Below are 18,827 nucleotides of genomic sequence, written 5' to 3' on the forward strand. Positions count from 1 at the left end.
TCCCAGTGCCTGCCAGTGACATGATCATCATCATCCTGGGAGCTTGATACAGTTTTGTATACATTTCATTATTTTCTGTATATATTTTATTAATATTTTCATTAAAGTAGTTTAGGTTTATTTTAAACTCATAAGTCTCTTTCTCTTCCTCCTCTTCCTTCCAGAAGAGGTCGGGGGAAAGCATTCTGTCATTCGTTTCAGTGGCCAGCCCGGCCCCAAGCACGACAGATCTATTGGCACCCAACGTGACGTCAGGCGTGGTGCATGAGAGGGGCTCGACCAGGGCTCTGATAGATTTCCTGAAAAGTTAGAATTCCAGCTTGCTCAGAAATTAAAACAGACATCTCACACCATGTCATTCTTAAGCAAAATGTTATACCACGCCTTCAGAGAGTCTTGTTTAAAGTTAATTGATGCAACATAGCTTAACCTGCTGAATGTGCTGTACAGTTTATTTGCTCTTTGTGTTTGTATGCAGTGGTTTAAACATGCTATTCTGCTGTGGTTGGGGATACAGATCTATGACAACTTGGATAATGGTTTTACCTGCATAACTTGGGCATCATGTAATGGATTCTATTACTAATTACACTTTCAATTTTACCTGGGGAAAGTTTACTTCGCCCTTTGCCAAACTGACACCATCAGAGCAATGGGATGGAAATGTTTTGGATTTTGAACAAATGTTATTTGCTTAAAAACATGATTTTGTTGCTGATTTTCCTGAATATGTTGCAGGGGTGGTTTCTTATTAAAAATCAGTGCAGGAGTTGGCATTATATGACATACACTGCTGCTGTATATGTGCAGCAGCACATATACTGGCCTGCACCAGCACAAACCACTCCACCACCCAAACCACGACAACTCAAAAGCATTCAATGAGATTATCTAAAACTGTGAATCCTATTATGTCTTATGGCTGCATTACTTGGGATCACATTCAGAAATGTCCAGCAATGATGAGTACTGAATTTTTCAGTGCTACTCCATTTTGCTCAATAGTTTTGGCAGCATTTGAGAAGTTGCATCTGTTGTAAGTAAACTTCAGCATCACAATCACTTTCACTCCCGTTTCATTCTGCTCCTGGCTAGCAAAGCTTGAGAACGTTGTCCTGACTTCCTTCAGTAACTATCTGTGAGATTCCTACCAGGGGCCAACTTTCCATGACTCTTGATAATAAACTCTCCAATGGGCTGATTAGTCATCAGGCAATGAAATAACTCTCGGCATAAAATAATGGTCTTCCACCAGAGGGCTTTTCAAAAAAAAGCCCAAACCCTCTGTGCTTCCAGTTTGGATTTCCTAGCAAAATTACATTGGTAATGATAACATTACCTGAAATACAGCTAAATTGTAACTAACATATGTGGTCATGACCCAACGGTCTCTTCCCTCTAGACCCATCCAAGAAGTCTGACACACACTTTTTCATGTGATATTTACAGTTATCTACCTGGGCAGATAATTTGAGATTTGGGTACTGAACAGGTAAGTATACAGAGACAGAATGAAGGTGAACCAACAGAGGCAGCTGGAGATCTGTAGTCTTGCTCAGACTCTCTGCTTTGGGGACACGGCAGAAACTCTTTACTCTGTGTGTGATGAAGCGGTGCTTCTCCTGTCTAGTGTCATCCGCCAACCTCCACTGCCTTTGAAGAAATTCTACTTCTTTTAAAGCAGGTAAACAGAAAAGGTCAAGACTGCATCAAAAAAAGAGAAACAAAACTTAAGGGATGAGACGCTTGACAGGTTACATGTCAGACTAGCAACCCACACCTCCGAAAAAAACGCCCTATTCCCCAGGCCATGCCATATTCCAACGGCGAGCACTGAAAGCTCTTCTCTTGAAGCCAAGTTGATGTGCAAGAAAGCATGCTAAAAAGCAGGTACGATGCCCGACTCTGACCTAGTGATCTGGATGTTCAAGTGTCCACTAAGAAGACAGAGTAGAGTTTCTTTTTCAACTTACTGGAATATGCATGTTTTACATTATACACTCAGTGGCAAAAAAAAAAAAAAAAATAAATCAATTTTTGTAAAACACTTGTAAATTTTTAACATTTCTTTCTTTCTTTCTCAACAAATTTTAAAAAATATATATGTAGACTGCTTCAGAAAGTTTCTGAAACTGAAAGGACACTCAACTTCATAAACTTAGGATAAACAATACTTTTAACTTAAGTACCCAGGATGCACATTAGGGTACTAGAAGTGAACACAAAGAATACTACTGCAACTTTTTCTTTTAGAAATTATTTCGGACAAGAAAAAAAATAATTGAATTTACTTTTTGTCCTACTAGTGGATTTAAAAAAAAAAAAACCTGCAAAAACTTTTTGTTTTTAAAAAACACTGTCATGAGACAGATTTATTTACCTTTTATAGGCTGGGTCTATACGTGACCTTCATGTTAAGTGTGACCAGACAAGCATAATGTTTAATGTAGGATTCTGTAATGGTTATATGGCAGGAGTCCATATTATTAACCACAAACTGTCTTTTGTATAAACAATTTGGTAAACGACAGTACACATTAGGAATATCAAGCAATGCAATCTCTTCAGTGTGCAGACAAGACAGTTCTGCATTCACTTCATGAGGTTGTGCTTGTGGTGGTCTGCTCCAGTTGAGGAGGACTGGCTGTTGGGGACACAGCTACCCAAGGCCACCTCCAGCATCTTCCACTCCCCGCAACGGCAGATCCCTTTTGGGGCAGCTGCTGGCTGAGCAAACGGCTTTGCCTTTTCCTGCTCCCTCTTACTCACCCAGGCTCACACAGAGTTTCCATCCCTAGCCTTTCCCATGGCTCTGCCCCCACACTCCCCTAAGTGAGCTCATGTCCATTGGGGAATACGCTCTTCTTTCCATTAGAGTGCAATGGTAAGGTTATCAACAGCCTTACCATGATAAAATCCTACCCTTATTCTATGATAAAATCTGGAAGGCAGCAAGCTGGCCCACATACAATCTATGCAAAGTTCACTAAAGCTTTCTCAGGTTTGGTACTTCTTTTAAAAGTAGTCTTTGTAGCCTAAACAGGCCATATTGGTTTCCTTTGTTTCAGAGAATCATAGAATGGTTTGGGTTAAAAGGGACCTTAAAGATCATCAAGTTCCAACCCCCAGCCATGGGCAGGGACACCTCCCACTAGAGCAGGTTGCTCAAAGCCCCATCCAGCCTGGCCTTGAACACTTCCAGGGATGGGGCACCCACAACCTCCCTGGGCAACCTGTTCCAGTGTCTCATCACCCTCACAGTAAAGAATTTCTTCCTAATATCTAATCTAAATCTCCCCTCTTTCAGTTTAAAACCATTACACCTCATCCTACCGTTTACAAGGGCTTTCCTGATTATTCAGGTATTCCTGCACATTTCAGTGGAAGATAAATCCATTATTTTCTACATTTGGCCAGAAAAAAATGATACACCAGACAAAAATTTCTTAAATTCTACCATCAGCAGGGCCCTGGACTCTAGACACTGGAGTTTTAGAATACTGCAGGCAAACAATGCTACATGAGCCCTTCACAGCCCTTCGCACACATATTGCTACAAGGTCCACAAAAGATGGGGATGGCAAGTGTTCCATTTTACCAAGTAACAGTGTGTGCTCAGGCATAGAGTGCAAACTACTCAAAGGCACACAGCAAGTCTGTGACACACACGGAGATTTAACTGAATTTGTCTTAATTCTCAGAGCCCTATTTTTAATTGCTGGATCATTCTTCTTCTTCCTTAAAGGATGATTATCAAGGGATGAGATTAGAAAAGACCAAACCTCAGCCTTCAGTCCAAATTCCTTTGTCTTGGGAACTTCATCCAGACCCACCGGGAATTTCAATTTTTTTTTTTGCACAATTTTTTAATTATCTCTTACAACTGATAGGATATGGGAAAAGTTGCCCATAATTACTATACTGCACCAAATACACTTATTTAAAAATGTGTTTATCAGTAACTTGACAGACCATAAGAGCTTCATCAGACCAGTCTATAAAAATAGACATGTATGTATTTTCTAAATCATATAGCTTCATAGGCCCTGTAGGTGTTCTTGTATCATGACCTTAAAATGTCTAGAAATATTATAGATTAATGCTATCCAGTTTTACAGACATGCCAATAATTCTGATTAACATGCCTCTTTCATTTATTTCACAACTCCAGAGCCAAATTGTCCTTTTTGCTATTAAAACAAGAGGTTACTTAGAAATCAAACCACTTGCGTAAAATATTTGGATTTGACTGATAGAAAACAGCAGTCAAATAATAATACATATTAGAAATCCAAACTACTGATCATCAAAAAGAAATTTTTAAGACTGAAAACTATGACTAAACTTCCTTTTGATAAAAACAGGAAAAAAGTGACAGTTTTATATCCAGTGGCAAGTTTCATCTCACAATCCAACTGGAATTTGTATGACTTTCCAGTTACAGAACTACAAAATTTCAACCTTCTTTCCACTCCCTGAAGTACCATCAGTTATACGCATTCTATTCCTCACTCTATAAACACAGAAACCAACATCAAACATAAACTACACTATGAGAATTTATCTTTAGAAAACATTGCAACTGTTGAATCTCTAATACACAATTTGTGCGAGATAAAGTATGAGGCTAGTTTTATAAAGAAAACAAACTTTACTACCTAAAATGTACTCCATAAAAAACTCTAACATTGAGACAAAAGCTAAACTCATTCCTTCACCTAAAAAAAAGAAAAAGGGTAGTTCTACAGCTCTATAAACTGTTTTGTCCTGGAACACAGAACACAAGTTAAACAATGTCAGTTCCTAGCCAGAAGTAAATATAAAGTAGAGTTTCCGGAATGAATGCGTAAATCTTCTTGGCTCTGCCTTTACATTTTTAAAACAGCGCATGTGTTTATATTCTGACCTTTGTACCTTTTCCAAATGAAAACAAAATAAAAATCACAACTAAATACTTTTCAGCAATAACCAAGACTCCTTCTTATTTCTTTCTGAGTGTCAGTTACAGGCAACTGCCATAAGTGTAATAGCAATTATGTTTCTATTCTTGATATTTAGGAGGAAAGAGTGTGCTTCCACAGAACTTGACCTGTCAATTTTAATTTAAACACAAACAATTTAAACACGAGAAACCAGCAAGAGTAATTTCATTTTGCAAATGATATACCATGTGCTTAAAAAAAAAAAAAAAAGCAATTAATAAGGGCTATTGTATGCTCTGTTGCTATTAATTGCTGTCAGTAATAACTACCTTATTGCCAGAAAACTGCTTCCTGCTTCATTTCTTTCACCTTGGTTCACAGCAAAGGTTATGCCACTATGTTATCCACCTGCTTGCTCCCCTCACCAGTTTCTGAACTTGCTGAACAAATTCAATAAAATGTTATCAATGAAAAAAGTCTCAAAGCAAAAAAGTTCCTGCTAATTTGTGAAAATTAGCAGTTGACACCAAACTGCCATCCACCATGAAGGAAAGGTCACATAAATTCAGTATTGGTCTGCCTCATTTGGCCTGTCAACCAGCTAATCATACTAGACAGCTCTGAACACCAATACTAGACGGCTCCAAAGCACAGGCACTCAGGTGCTGCCCCTAACTGAACACTGTAATGTACCTTCAGTAATGTGCTTCCTGAATAAAACTACATGTTGCAAAGATACGATATAAACTCCATGTCATACACCAACTAGCTATTTCAGGCCACAAAATGTGCTTTTTTTCTGGTTTTCCCAGAAAAACTTCAGGTTTTGGGGGAAAAAGTTCTTTCCCAAGTTTCAGTTGAACTGAACTAATCCATTAGAGTGCTGGGATAATTTCACACTATGATTTACATTTAAAAAAATAATAATTTTCCACTGAAGAGGAACTTACAATAAATGTTGAAGGTGAGACAATGGATAGCAACGTACTGACTTCTACCACAGACATGAATAACTCCTTCCTCAGAGGTAAAGCACCTCTCAGAAAGCACAGAAAACTCTAGGCACGCGAGAAGAACAAAAATAATTTTGCTCAATGGCTGAATTTCCCCATCCCCATGGCAGGACGCCCCGGCGGTGCCCAGCCGGCCAGCGGGGGGCCTCCAGCACTGCCCGCCTGGACAGCTCCCGCCCGGGGGTAGGGACCCCAGGCCAGCTCCTCTAAAGGGACCCTGGGTCTGTCACCCCCCAGCCAGAAGAGGTAACAAACAGCCTGCTTTATTAGGGAGATAGGCTAACAGGCTCCTTAACCTGTAGGATTTAAGGACGTTTCTTTTCAAAGCTCATTTGCATGCTTTGTTTTGATTCTGTCAAGGATTTGGATGCTACAGTGGCAGAATTTTTTCCAGAGTTAGACGTAAAAATATCTTTCTAACATAAAAAGGTCCAAAGGTCCATACAGTCCAGTAAGCACCCAATGAGGTACAGGCTGATACCAATGATCTGGATCCTAGAGAATTTGCCTCTTTCAAAAGGCCATGCATGCACCTTACTTCAGTTCACTCCTGGGTTGTCTTCCGTTATCAGGTGTTACAGCTATAAAGACCATGAGTGTCATGCTAGAATTGTAAATATCAACCTGTCTCCTTTGGACTGTGAAGTGTGATTGCACACACTTCTGTGATTTATCTTCCATTACTGTCAAGCAGAACTGCAAATAAGCCTTTATCTTAAAACAAGTGAAATGGATGTCAGCCACTGATTGAGCTTCTGTATAAAGAGCAGGTCAAACAACCTTCTTAATTTCACATATTGCAAAAAGCAAAAGGAGGAACACAAAACACTTGATACACTCTTAACAGCAATAAAAGGTGAAAACCAGAAATGCTGTTACTGTCTTTTAGTGGTTTACTGTCTCTTACTACCATTTGTACCATGGCTGGGTTTTTCTTTTTGTTTTTGTTTTTAAATTGTTTTAATCCAGTGCATGAGAATGATCCTTCCGTAAAAAAAATTAACAAAATTAAAAAAATAGCTGAGATGGAAGAAGTAGGTTGCAACTCATTACTTTGCAGTTATGCTCCATATAACCTCCCCAGGAAAACCCTCTCTGGTGGAAATGGATCAATGACATCCAATTTTGGCAACAGCATGAAAGTCAGGTCTTTCTAGCGGTATTTACAGAAATTCACATTAAGAAACGTTACTGCAGAGACTGTGTCACACTCCCAAAACTCCCCAAAACCAAAGTCAGAGTGGATGACAAACGCCTCATCTTTTGCATGGAAAGCATACCTTCCTCTCAAATTGTTCTTTGACTGAGAAATTCCCAAGATCCTAAGACTTCCCAGTCTCCTTAAACTTCCCAAAGCCTGCATCTGTGCTCAATGCAATGACTTGAGGGATGGACTTAGAGAAACCATGTAATTGTTTCTCTTCTTTTTTCCAATTTTTTGAGGCCATGACCTGAAATAACTACAGATGGGCCATGTTCACATGACAATACATTCCAGAGAGACAGCAAACTAGGCTGCACTTAAAACGGTCACTCCGTTTGATTAGTATTCCTAAGAAAGAAAAACCAGAAGAACAAATTGCTTCTCTTTGCAAAGGTGGATAATGGAAATGAATCTACATCTACTCCCACCTCAACTGCCAGCAGCAGCTACATTCCAGTGGAAGGACAAAACTGACAGATTAGCATGGGAGATAAATACTGCAGATAATTTTTTACCAAGAATTGAAGTTAGTAGTATCTAAGAAAAAACAACCATATATCTACTTTGAGACCAATTTTTTGTATGCACATTAGCCATTAAATAATATTTCCTGTAGGTTGAGGCAACAGGAAGGAAGGAAAGCTATTAACTCTATATTTAAATTACCTCACAAATGCTTAAATAATGTAGTGGGGACGGCTAGAACAGAGTTTCTCATGTTTTGAGTACCTATTAAAAACCAATAGAGACAGATAAATTATCAGCTAAAAGATGGCTTTTAGAGAAAGATGCCTGAACATTACTCAAAGGTATTGAACGAAATGTCTGGAAAGAGAAAACACTACACATTAAAAACAGGAAAAAGAACCAGAACTAAAAATAAAACAATGACTGGGCCTAGTACTAGACAGACTCATGGAGAAGCAGATCTATAAAAGGTACCTGGATCTTAACTCCTCAATTTCAATAGTAATTAGGCATAACTGAAAAAAAAAAAAAATAAAAATCTGTCCTCCTAATGTTTAAGAGTGTCTATAATTGAGAACTTACATAATTCAAAACTAATTCATGACAAAAAAATTGTTTTATTAGAATGGTAGAAAACATCATGTTCAAAGCCTTAAGAAAATTTTAACGTATGTCTATAGTACACATCTTAATTGTCTCTGACTGTAAGTGTGATGAGTATCATAAATATTATTTTGGAAAAGAACAAGAAATCTCAGGACAATCCCAGCTCTCCATTGGACAAAGTTTTTGCCATTAAAGCTCTTAACCACCATTAATCCAGGAAGAGTGCTTAAACATACTTGGTAGCTTGTAGACATTCATTTGCAAAACCTTAAAAAGCAAAATGTAAAAATATCTTGATCAACACCTGTTTCCAGGGCTTGAGACATTAGTGCTTTTTACCAAACACAATTACTGGCCTAACAATGGAGTTCCTTAAGAATCAATGAAAAGAAGTGTTACAGCTTCAGAAAGAGGATCAAAAAGGGAACAAGTTCAGTACTGAAAGTAATGGGAAATAAATTAGGAGGACAAGATCAGTGCAGTGACAATATATACTCGTTTGTGGGGACATCCAAAATAGGCCACAACAACGCTGCTATGGATATCTTGAATTCAACTTAACCCATACCCTGCAACAGTTACAAATCCTTATAATTTACAGCAAAGGATTTTATTTTTCTCGATAGCATTACAACTCTGTCATTAAAATCAAAATGGGAAAACACAGCAAATCTTTCAGCCTGCACTCTCAGGCTAGCAAGTCTGAATGTTTACACTTGGTTCCAGCTTGTATCCATCCCAACACCGAGGATTCTGTACATCTTTTATTTATAGTCTATACTGAGGCTTTGCAAAGAATGTTTTTCTTTCCAGTGTTGGGCAAGGATTTCTTTTCTTCCTGTCTGGTATGTTTTACAATAGACATGTCCGCTAAAAAGTTATACTATGAAGAGACTATCACTATTTATAAAAACACATTTTACATCTGCATCAGAGGGATTAGGAAGGGGTTGATGCTGTTATAAAGATCTTTAGACAAGCAGGATGGTATCTGGAACAACTCTGAGCATGAAAGATCTCGTTACTTCTTTCAAAATCTATTTTATACAGCAATTTTCTAGTCCCTCCATTAAGGAAGTCTTCATAATATTTACTAATTGGCCCTTTTAGCCCAGCTTTACAAAAACCACTTTAGTCAAATAACTGGAACAGCATGTGTAAGAAAGCTATTCTCATTATGAGTTTTTACCTGTGCAAGCTCTCAGCTTCAAATTCTTGTTCTGATGATTTTTTTCTTCATATTAATATCATTAAGCACAACAATTTAAGAGGCAAAAATACAAGTGAAAAACACTTTCTGCTGTTACAGCACGTTTTTTTTTTACCACTTTGCCTTCCATTATCCAGAGTGTTATAGTACAATAAGGCAAGGCTAAATTAAAATTTGGATTCTTTGTACTGTTTCATTCCTCCTCATTTCCTCATTTTATCTGTGGTCTTTAAATTACTTTTCTGAGCAGCAATGCTAAAAGGATGCCTTTTATGGAAAGGATGGCAAACTGCCATATGGCTGTTGTTCAGTTCACTCTGTGGGTACCTTGTGCCTACAACCTGCATTTTACTCCCTTGCACTTCAGACACCCTTGCCTGTCTACATCCGCCTTCATTTCAGATCTTACACTTTTTTCGTGTGACATGGTATCACTTAAAATGCTGAATGACACACTGGACGTTTGATCAACATCATCTTTTTGATATAGCCCCAAAACTGTACGTCTTCTTGGTTACTTGCTGTATTGATTTAAATCCGGATTCATGTATTGCACTGCTTGGAGACTGCAAATAGAAATACTGTGCGAGTACTTCTCCTATTTTTATCACCAAATGCACAAAAACTTGAAATAGAGCTCTTCAAATTTTTAAATGAAAAATTGACAAACATGAAGCCTTTCTTCAAGGAAAAATGTAGTAACACCAATTAGAAAAGTAAAAAATAAAGAGAAAACAAAGGACACTCAAAGGCAATCTTCACCCTCTTCAACATCTTGTTTAGTATTATGACTGAAAACTGATCTACAAAAATGTATTCTATAAAGACTAAATAAAAACCAAATTTTGTAATTACTTGTCATGATCAAAATTCACAGTAAGAAGGTCCTGTTCAGTTCCATGAAGTAAACAGGTTATCATTCCTACCCAGCAAGTGAAAGGGTTAGCCTGAAAGGGTTCCCTGAAAGAATAAGAGTTTTCAGTATAAAACCTCTACATAAAGCTATCTAGAGTCACGTGTCATCATCCAATGTCCCAAAGAAAAGGGGGAAAAAATGAAACAACAGGTATGTATTTCCTCATAAGACCACTTTCAAGCAATACCACAATTTATGTTTATGGTAATAATATCTACTTATAGATGTGCATATTTCTTTTAACAGATTTACCTAGCCTGCAGTAACTCATGAGTACATAGACTTCATCTTTTATGCACCCACATCCATATAACAACCTACAATATAAAAAAGTCGATGTGATAAATGTATCATGCCTAGTAAGATCACCTCTTTTTCTTCTAATTCATATACGTCAAGACCTATTCCAGCAACAGAGAATTCTGAGCCATTTTAAATGGCTCTTTTTCTAAAAGCCTTTTTAAAAAAATCACGCACCTTTTTAAAACACAGAACTTCTCCATAATCACACTCCCTTGAAGCTCAAAAGAAGAGCTCAAACCTGGAGTGGGAATAGTCTTTCTACAGCATGACTTTCAGGCATTTCCATTAAAATAATAGTTGGTGAAATAACCACTGTGATTTTTATTAAGCACTAAAGAAAAGGACATTTCACAAAGTGATTGTTATGTACTATTCAATATTTCATCTTCCCATCAGCACCAAAACAACCTTAACTCTCTATGAACACTGCAGCTGTACCCACATGCCTACTGACTTTCTTGATGATGAGCACTACTGTTATTTTTTTGAAACAGAAAATGGTTGAGAACAATGTGGATTCTCCATGAAAAATTCAAGTTGAAACTTTCATTAGAATACATGCTCAATAGAATACAGGTGTTATGAGTCTCCAGATAAGGTAATATGACAGAAGACTATGTCAAAAAATTTGAAAGACTGCAAATGATCAAGTTCACATTCATACAATGCACTGACCACTAATTTTAGTTTAAATTTGCATTTATGCTCTTCTGAAATACATTTATAAGCCAAACAGAACTTTAGCAGAAAACTCAGGACATAAATTTGGGATGTATACATGAGGAGAGCCATAGGGTCACACCTGGGTAGAGAAAATAAGAGCAGATAATTTAATGCGGTCTCTCTCTCACGTGCTCTCTTACTCTTTTATCTTCCTCCCCTTACTTCAGTTCTGTCCTTCCTCCTTCTCCTTGCTTTTACCTTTGCACTTTCTTTACCACACACTGGCTTCTTTTCTGACTCCATGTCCTGCCTTCCACTTTGCCTTCTTGTTTCTTTCATTACTGTCCTGACAAACGACATTTCCCAATCTAGAGGTCCTCTTTGATACTGGAAAACCAGAAGTGGGGCAGCAGCTTCTACCTTGATTAATCTGTACCTTGTGACCTAAAAGCATGTTTTCCAAACCATATGTTCCAGATTTAGAGGAGCAGCTAAGGGCAATGAGTCCGCAGAGATATCACTATTTAAGGTAGATTTTCCTCAGACTGAGGGTTCTCACTGGACAGAACTAGGGAACAAAATGCAATACTTCTGCATAACAGACTGGGGATAAACCCTGAGATATATATGTATTAAACCAAGCTTAACTTGCTGACAGATGCATGAAGTACCTCTGTGCAGGTTACAAACACTAGGCCATTACTTTGGTTTTCGTAAATGCAACAGGAGTACTTTCTGAAAAAAGACACTTTCTTAGTGTCCATGGATAAATCTTTATTCTGTTCATAAAAAAAAAATAAATAAAAGAAATTGTTTCTCCATTCATGTAAATGAATAAACAGGAGTAAACACAGGGAACAAAAAATGTAAGGTTTCTTTGGGAAACTGAACCAAAGTCAGCAAGTGACACAAACTCCTATCTTAGAGCATTCCTGAGGAAGCCCATTTTCCTTTAAAACACACATGATACGTGCAAGAAACAGAGTGGTGGTGTGCAAATGTTAGTACTGACACTGTTTATACCTTATCATTCATAATGCAACCATTACAAACTCATGCCAACAGAACTTTGTCTTCCTACACTTCCTGAATTAATGCTATTCTCTTTTTCTAAGCTGAGCAGTCAGCCAAAATCAGCTTCAAGTTTCTTTAGAGAAAAAGAAGCTGGAGATAACTTCAAATGTTTTTGGTATAGTTCTACTACTTTTCTGTCCTTAGGTCTCTGGAATTTTTTCCTGCTTCTCTCTTAAATGCACAGACACAAATTTTAACAAAACAACAGCCACCAGAAACACCTTCACTCATTCCTGCATTTGTTTTGAGTGAGGATACATATGTACTTTAGAGTGGACACTGCTATCATTTCAACTAAATTCTTAACCAAACATACTTTTTAGAAAAAAAAAAAAAGGGGTATAGCAAAATTATGCTTTTCATCTACAATCACAAATCTATGTACGTCTGAGAGAGAACCATATTCCTTACTACAAAGGCTTCCAAGTGCTACACATTACAAGTTCACATTTCTAGTTGCTTGTAATTTTGTCAAACTAAGTTTTTGAACTGCAACTCTCCCAATCTGAATAAAACACCTGGGTCAGATTAAGGGATTAAAAAAAAAAAAAAAAAAAGACTGAACTGCCAACTTGCTCAGGTTTGCTTTCCAAAATAACTGTTGGCAGAAAGAAAATATTTTAGTTTGCTCCTGTCAAAAACACTGGAAACCATTACTTCAAAATGTTCTATTATTCTGAGGATTTACAGCAAGGATTGAAAGCTTTGTGGTTTTGTGACTGCATGTACTACTAGATAAGAGCAGCCAGTGGACACCCCCTGACCACCAAGGCCCACTAAACTAGCAAGGTACCCATCCATGCAGCTAAAATCCTTTTCTTCCAGAAGCTGTCTGCATCCCAAATGCCTGTCCCGAATGGTCTCCTACACACACACACAGACACTGTGCTCTGAACCCCCCTGGACGCAATCTGCAAAAGTGCAAAGCCCAAAAGGACACCAAGGAGTGCACCAACAACCCCGTGCTCACATGCTCTCACCTGTAACTGGAAACTTCTCTAAATTCCACCCACAGTAAGGCTGCTCCAGCCTGGGTCTGATCAGGTTTGTCCTTATAACCCTACAAATAATGCTTTATTCCTTTTTGTATTTCAGATGAGTGACTGTAGAAATTATTAAAACTTCATTCCTAAAGTTGGCTAAGCACACATTAGGTAGCAATGCTTTCAGCCATCATAACCTAGATTTTAACTTGAATATACAAATTTTTAGGAAATTCACGTTTTTCTATATGGTCCCTGATTTAATGATATGCTGCTACAACCTATACATATTTTTATATTGCCCCCTTGCTTTCATTGACCCCTTCCACTGCTCTAACCTACCCATTATCATCACACGACAGACCCACAGGAAGGTCACAAACCGTTCAGTGCTTTCTGGTTTTGTTTAACCCGTAAGTAAGGTTAACAGAACTGATGAAACACCATTTATCATCTCAAAGCTGGCATGGATGTGGTTGTGTGCAAAGTCTTCCCCGACACTCTGGTTTCTCCATTTTCCCTATCATTTTAAAATTTGTGTGAGCAGTATGTACGTGAAGCAGTTCAGATCGAATAAAGGAACTAAAATAAAGACATGCCTTTAACATTGATATTGTAAACTAGAATACATATGTTTTACCTAAGTAGTGATCTTGTGTTATTTGAGCATTATCAATGGGTGAAGCCGAGATACAGACTTGCATTTTCTAGCTCAAGTTTTCAAGAAAGGAACTCAAAACAACCAACACACCAACAGAAGCACACGGGGGAGGAGAGGAACAGCTGTAGTATTTTCCTGTTAAAATACATCACTATCTGAGAAAAAATACCAACACAAACCAAAGTAAACAGAGGCTACATGACACCAAATACAGAATTGCAATTTTTGAGTTTAAAGAACAGCAATTCTAATACCTCTAATACCTGTAAAAACATCTGTACTAATTCATATTAAGACTCAATAGAATATGAATTTTTAGCTATGGCAAATAAAAAATGCCATGGGTTACTACCCATCAAAATAAGTTGCACATTAACATGTAAGTGGTAATGTAAAAAGAAAAGTATAGTCATTCGTAAAAGAACAAATAACTTACTGAGCGTTTATAATAAATTTCAAGCCTGCGAAAAGTTAGAAGAATTTGCTAAAAGGCATTCATTTTTATCTATATGTCCTATTCAATTTAGTAATTACCATTAGTAGGAATTAGTTGTGGTCACCAATTAATGCTAATACACCCGTGTAGGACAACTTAATGTTTTTGTTTTTTTTTTAAAAAAAACCACACAAACCCCAACTAGAAGACCTAAAAATCATTACCAAATTAAATAGTGTGTTCAGAAGGGGATAATGTAAATGCTCTGAACCTAAAGAATGCCATTTCAAAGGTCACCTTAACTCCAGGTGCCAATTCAGAACTATGACACCAATACAACTCAGTTCTCCCTCCAGACCAGGTAACTGCTTTTACCTTTATTTGATTTCTGCAACCGATGTAACGGACACAGCAGCGGACCAGAACAGAGTTTCATTCATGGTTCATATATGACTCTTAATCCTGAGTATAGGGTTTTTTGCCCCCCCCCTTTTTTTTTTTTTTTAAAGACAGCTTATGGCTCAGCTCATTATTTCTGAAACAGGATAATGCTGACGTACCTTCCAAAATGCATTTCAAGGACAAAACTAATACTGACAAAGACTTCAACTGCAGTGCTTGTAGGTATTTAGAAGCAAGCACTGGGACAGAAAAAAAAAAAGGTTTGGAGACAATAGCATTTACAAGGAGCTCTCAACAACGTCCTCTTTGAATTAATTAAGGAATACCATCAGCTTGACATTTCAAGTGTACAGCTTTAACAAAGAAACGATACCACCACCAGAACTGAACTCCTTCCCAGAGGTTTTTATTTTACATTTGCTTATAAACTTTCCCAATTTGTTTTCCTCTCCTGTATGAAAGAAGTATACAAACAGGACAAATGGACTATACAAAAGCAGTTCGATTATTCATAAAGGCAAAAGAAAAAATGAAAAAAAAATTCCCCCCAACTTAAGTTCAAGTATCGCTACTTACAGAAAGCAAAAACACAAAAGAAATATGCTTTTAAATTGGTATTTAGACACATTAAACCATGGTTTGAATACAAGCCTTTATGTCTCCAGTTATTAACAAAAGGCTGAGTGGACGCATTGTTATGTTACCTTAAAAGAATACAGATTCAGGGCAGACATAAAATTTGAATTTAAAATACATACTCCTGCACGACGCACACATACACAAGCACACTACTAGTGATCATTTCCTATAACTTACTTATTATTCACCTTCCACATGGTTTCACAAATATTTCCATTTTTGTTACTTTTAACTACTAATTATTCCAACTGACAGAAATTACAAGCCATAGTACAATTAAACTTTCAAAATATATTAGGCTTAAAAATGTGATATTTTAAAAGGGTTTTGTCAAATGTGTGAATCAATTAGTTAAACTAAGTCATTCTAGCATGTCCCTTAATGAGAATATTGACAATGGCTTTCCTTCACGACCACAACACAAAGAACATCAAGAGAATCCCGATTACAGGTATTCATTAGAAAAGCTTAGAAAGCTTCTTAAACCACCCTGTGAAGTTTTACATGTGTAACACACACATGCTAATAAATCAAGCCACATTTCTGCACCTCCCTCCATACAACATTCCAGTTCTCCTTCACCAATGAGTCTGCTTAGTGTTATAATAATCCATGTTTGAAAACCAGGTCTAGTGTTTGTGAATCAAGATAATAATTTTGTTCTTCCACATTATCACTATTTCAATTTTCAAAGACAGCAAATTTCTAGATTTTTACTGATCTCACATAATCAGCGTTAGAGTTCAAAATTACCACATAAATCTGCAGATCCTGATCGACAGATTCAAATTCTCATTAAGTACACGTGGTATAGCTGCAAAGAACAGATGAAAAGAATGGCGACTGTCTTATGGTGTAACATAAAGCATTTAGAAAACTTACCCAGTTCTTAAACATCTGCGTTCTTTCCTGAGAAAATGCACAGAAGACATTATTTTTAAAACTGCACTGATCTTTGTCTAGCAAACAGCTGGCTTCTGTACTCTGCTAAGCAAATCTACCTCCAGCATGACCTGGAGGGATGAATGCTTCAACAATCTGATGAGATATACTTCAATTTCAAGCTGTTCTCTAAGAAAAAAAAAACCAAACCCAACAAAAACCAAAAACTAACAACAAAGACGCTTGGACACTTTCTCTTCTCCATCTAACCTTACTGACTGACCTCCCACATCTAACAGTACCGACTGACCCTTCCAGTCAGCCTGCTTGTGACACAAAGACGAAGAGCTGGAAGAGCTGCACGCCCTTCAGAGACAGCTACTACCCGTCCCACACATCAGCTCAGCTGATGGGCTGACACGGTCTCTAAATAAAGCCCCTCAGCCACACAAAGATAAGGTATCCCTTGCTGCACGCAGATAGGTGTTACCCTCAAACACAAAGATACTGCATACGTTCTTTGCTGTCCTCACAGCTTGCTCCATAGGCCCTTCCACCATTGCTGAAAATTTCACCCTGGCTTTCAAGAAGAAATTATGCTTTAAATTGTACTCTGCTTTTTGAAACACATGTAAGTGCATCTATGTAAAATGCTTAATCAAGTGCGTAAGCGCAGTAACCTGCTCATGAGAGGCGTTTTCCAAGGTGGACATACCACTGTACTAATGACAAAAATGTTGATTTTCTCTCTTGCGCTCTTAAAAAAGGAAACATACAGATCTTCTGTCAGGAACATGACAGGCCTATACACTAGAAGCGAGACAGCTGGGGGCTCTGGCGATACCCGTGTGCCCAACATCCAGCCCTGCTGAACAAAAGGGACGAGCCCAGCAGGTTAAAGTTTGCCGCGGGAGACGGGAAACCTCCCGTGGACTCCCTGGTTTGGCGACCGGGCAAGCGGGGGAGCTGCCGCCGGAGCGCGGCCGCCCCCTCCCCATTCACTCTCCCCTCACCGGGGCTCCTCACGTCCCCGGGCCCCCACCACCGACCCACGACCACCGGCGGGGCGGAGGCCGGGGCCTGTGCCCGGGGGTCGTTCCTCACACGGCCGTGCGGCCGCTGAGGCGGGACCCCCCCGCTCCCCTGCCCACCTGAGGGAGCCGCCCCCGCCCTGCCCGGCCCGGCCGGCTCCCTCCTTCCCCCCAGCGCCGGGCGAGGCGGGGGACCCTTACCCGGGAACTTCGGTTGCTCGTCCTCCCCGCCGCTCTCGGAGTCGGTCTGCATGGGCTCCTCGGCGAAGTTGACCCCGCGGGCGTCGGGGGGAGCCCGGCGCGGCGGCTGGCTGCCCCTGTCATGGCCGGGCGCGGGGGTGCCCGCCTTGCGGCCGCTCGCCTCCTTCTCCGCCGCTGCTGCCGCCGCCGCCGCCTTGGCCGCCGCCGCCTCCTCCTTGAGGCGCCCGAAGTACTGGAGGGCGAACTCCAGCAGGTCCCCGGGCTGGCTCCGCAGCACCTCCACCGTGAAGCCCTGCAGCAGCTCCGTCAGCCCCGCCGGGATGGAGATGCTCATGCCGGGGCCGGCCGGGGGGGCGGCAGCCTGGCCGGGAAGGGGGAGGGAGAAGGGAAGGGGAGAGAAGGAGGAGGAGGAGGAGGAGGGGGGGGGGGGGGAGAGGCCGGGGGTCCGCAGCCGGCGGGCGAGGCGCGCCCGGTGGATCGCCCGTGGGCAAGGGGAAAGGGGCGGGCGGCGGCGGCGCAGGTGGGAGCGGGCGGGGAGGGGGGGCGGATCCGCGGCGGGCAGCGACTCGCTGGCGGCCTCGGCGGCGGCGGCCGCAGCCTCTCGCTCCGCTTCGCCCCACACTTGGCGCGGCGGCGGCGGCGGCCCCGTCCGTGACTGAAGCCTCCCCGCCCCCGCCGCCTCCCTCCTCCCCCCGCGCCGGGGGAACCTCGCACACATGTGACCCGGGAAACCATGACAACCTCCCGCCGGGGACTGCGGCCCGCAGCGCGCCCCCGCCCGCCCGACGGAGCCAGGCAGGGAGGGGAGGGCGGCCTGCCCGCCCGGCCGCGGACCCCCTCGGGGGCGGGCAGGTAGCCCCCGCAGCTGTTAACGCCCCCCTCCCGCTGGGCTCACGGCCCCGCCGCCACGGGCTCTCCTCACGCCCCCCTCCCCGGCCGGGGCACCGCCGCCCCCCCGCCCCGGTCCCCGTGGCTCCCCGCTGGGCGGTGGGGGCCTGTCCCCAGCTGTGGATCCAGGATCCGCTCCGGTCATCGGCGGGGATGCCGAGTGAGCGGACATGGAAGGACCGGAGTGGATGCTGTAGTATTCCACAGCTAATTACTACTGTGCTTTTTCTCGGCCATGTACCACCTTAAAGGTGTTCCCCGCATCATTAATATACTATCTATCTATCTATATATTATTTAGGATGAGAGGGGTGATGTGGTGCTA

The 18,827-nt window shown here is 40.7% G+C and overlaps 1 protein-coding gene across 1 annotated transcript in view; it reads right to left on the reverse strand.

Moving 5' to 3' along the window:
• PRKAR2B (protein kinase cAMP-dependent type II regulatory subunit beta) overlaps positions 1-17,948 on the reverse strand; it is an 88,541-nt gene extending 70,593 nt beyond the window's left edge. The window contains exon 1 of the mRNA XM_074168009.1: positions 17,615-17,948. Coding sequence (XP_074024110.1) covers positions 17,615-17,948 — 334 coding nt within the window. The remainder of the gene's footprint in view (positions 1-17,614) is intronic.
• Between the last annotated feature and the right edge of the window lie 879 nt (positions 17,949-18,827).

Source organism: Numenius arquata, chromosome 2, assembly GCF_964106895.1.
Source record: "Numenius arquata chromosome 2, bNumArq3.hap1.1, whole genome shotgun sequence".
NCBI classification, from domain to species: Eukaryota; Metazoa; Chordata; class Aves; order Charadriiformes; family Scolopacidae; genus Numenius; species Numenius arquata.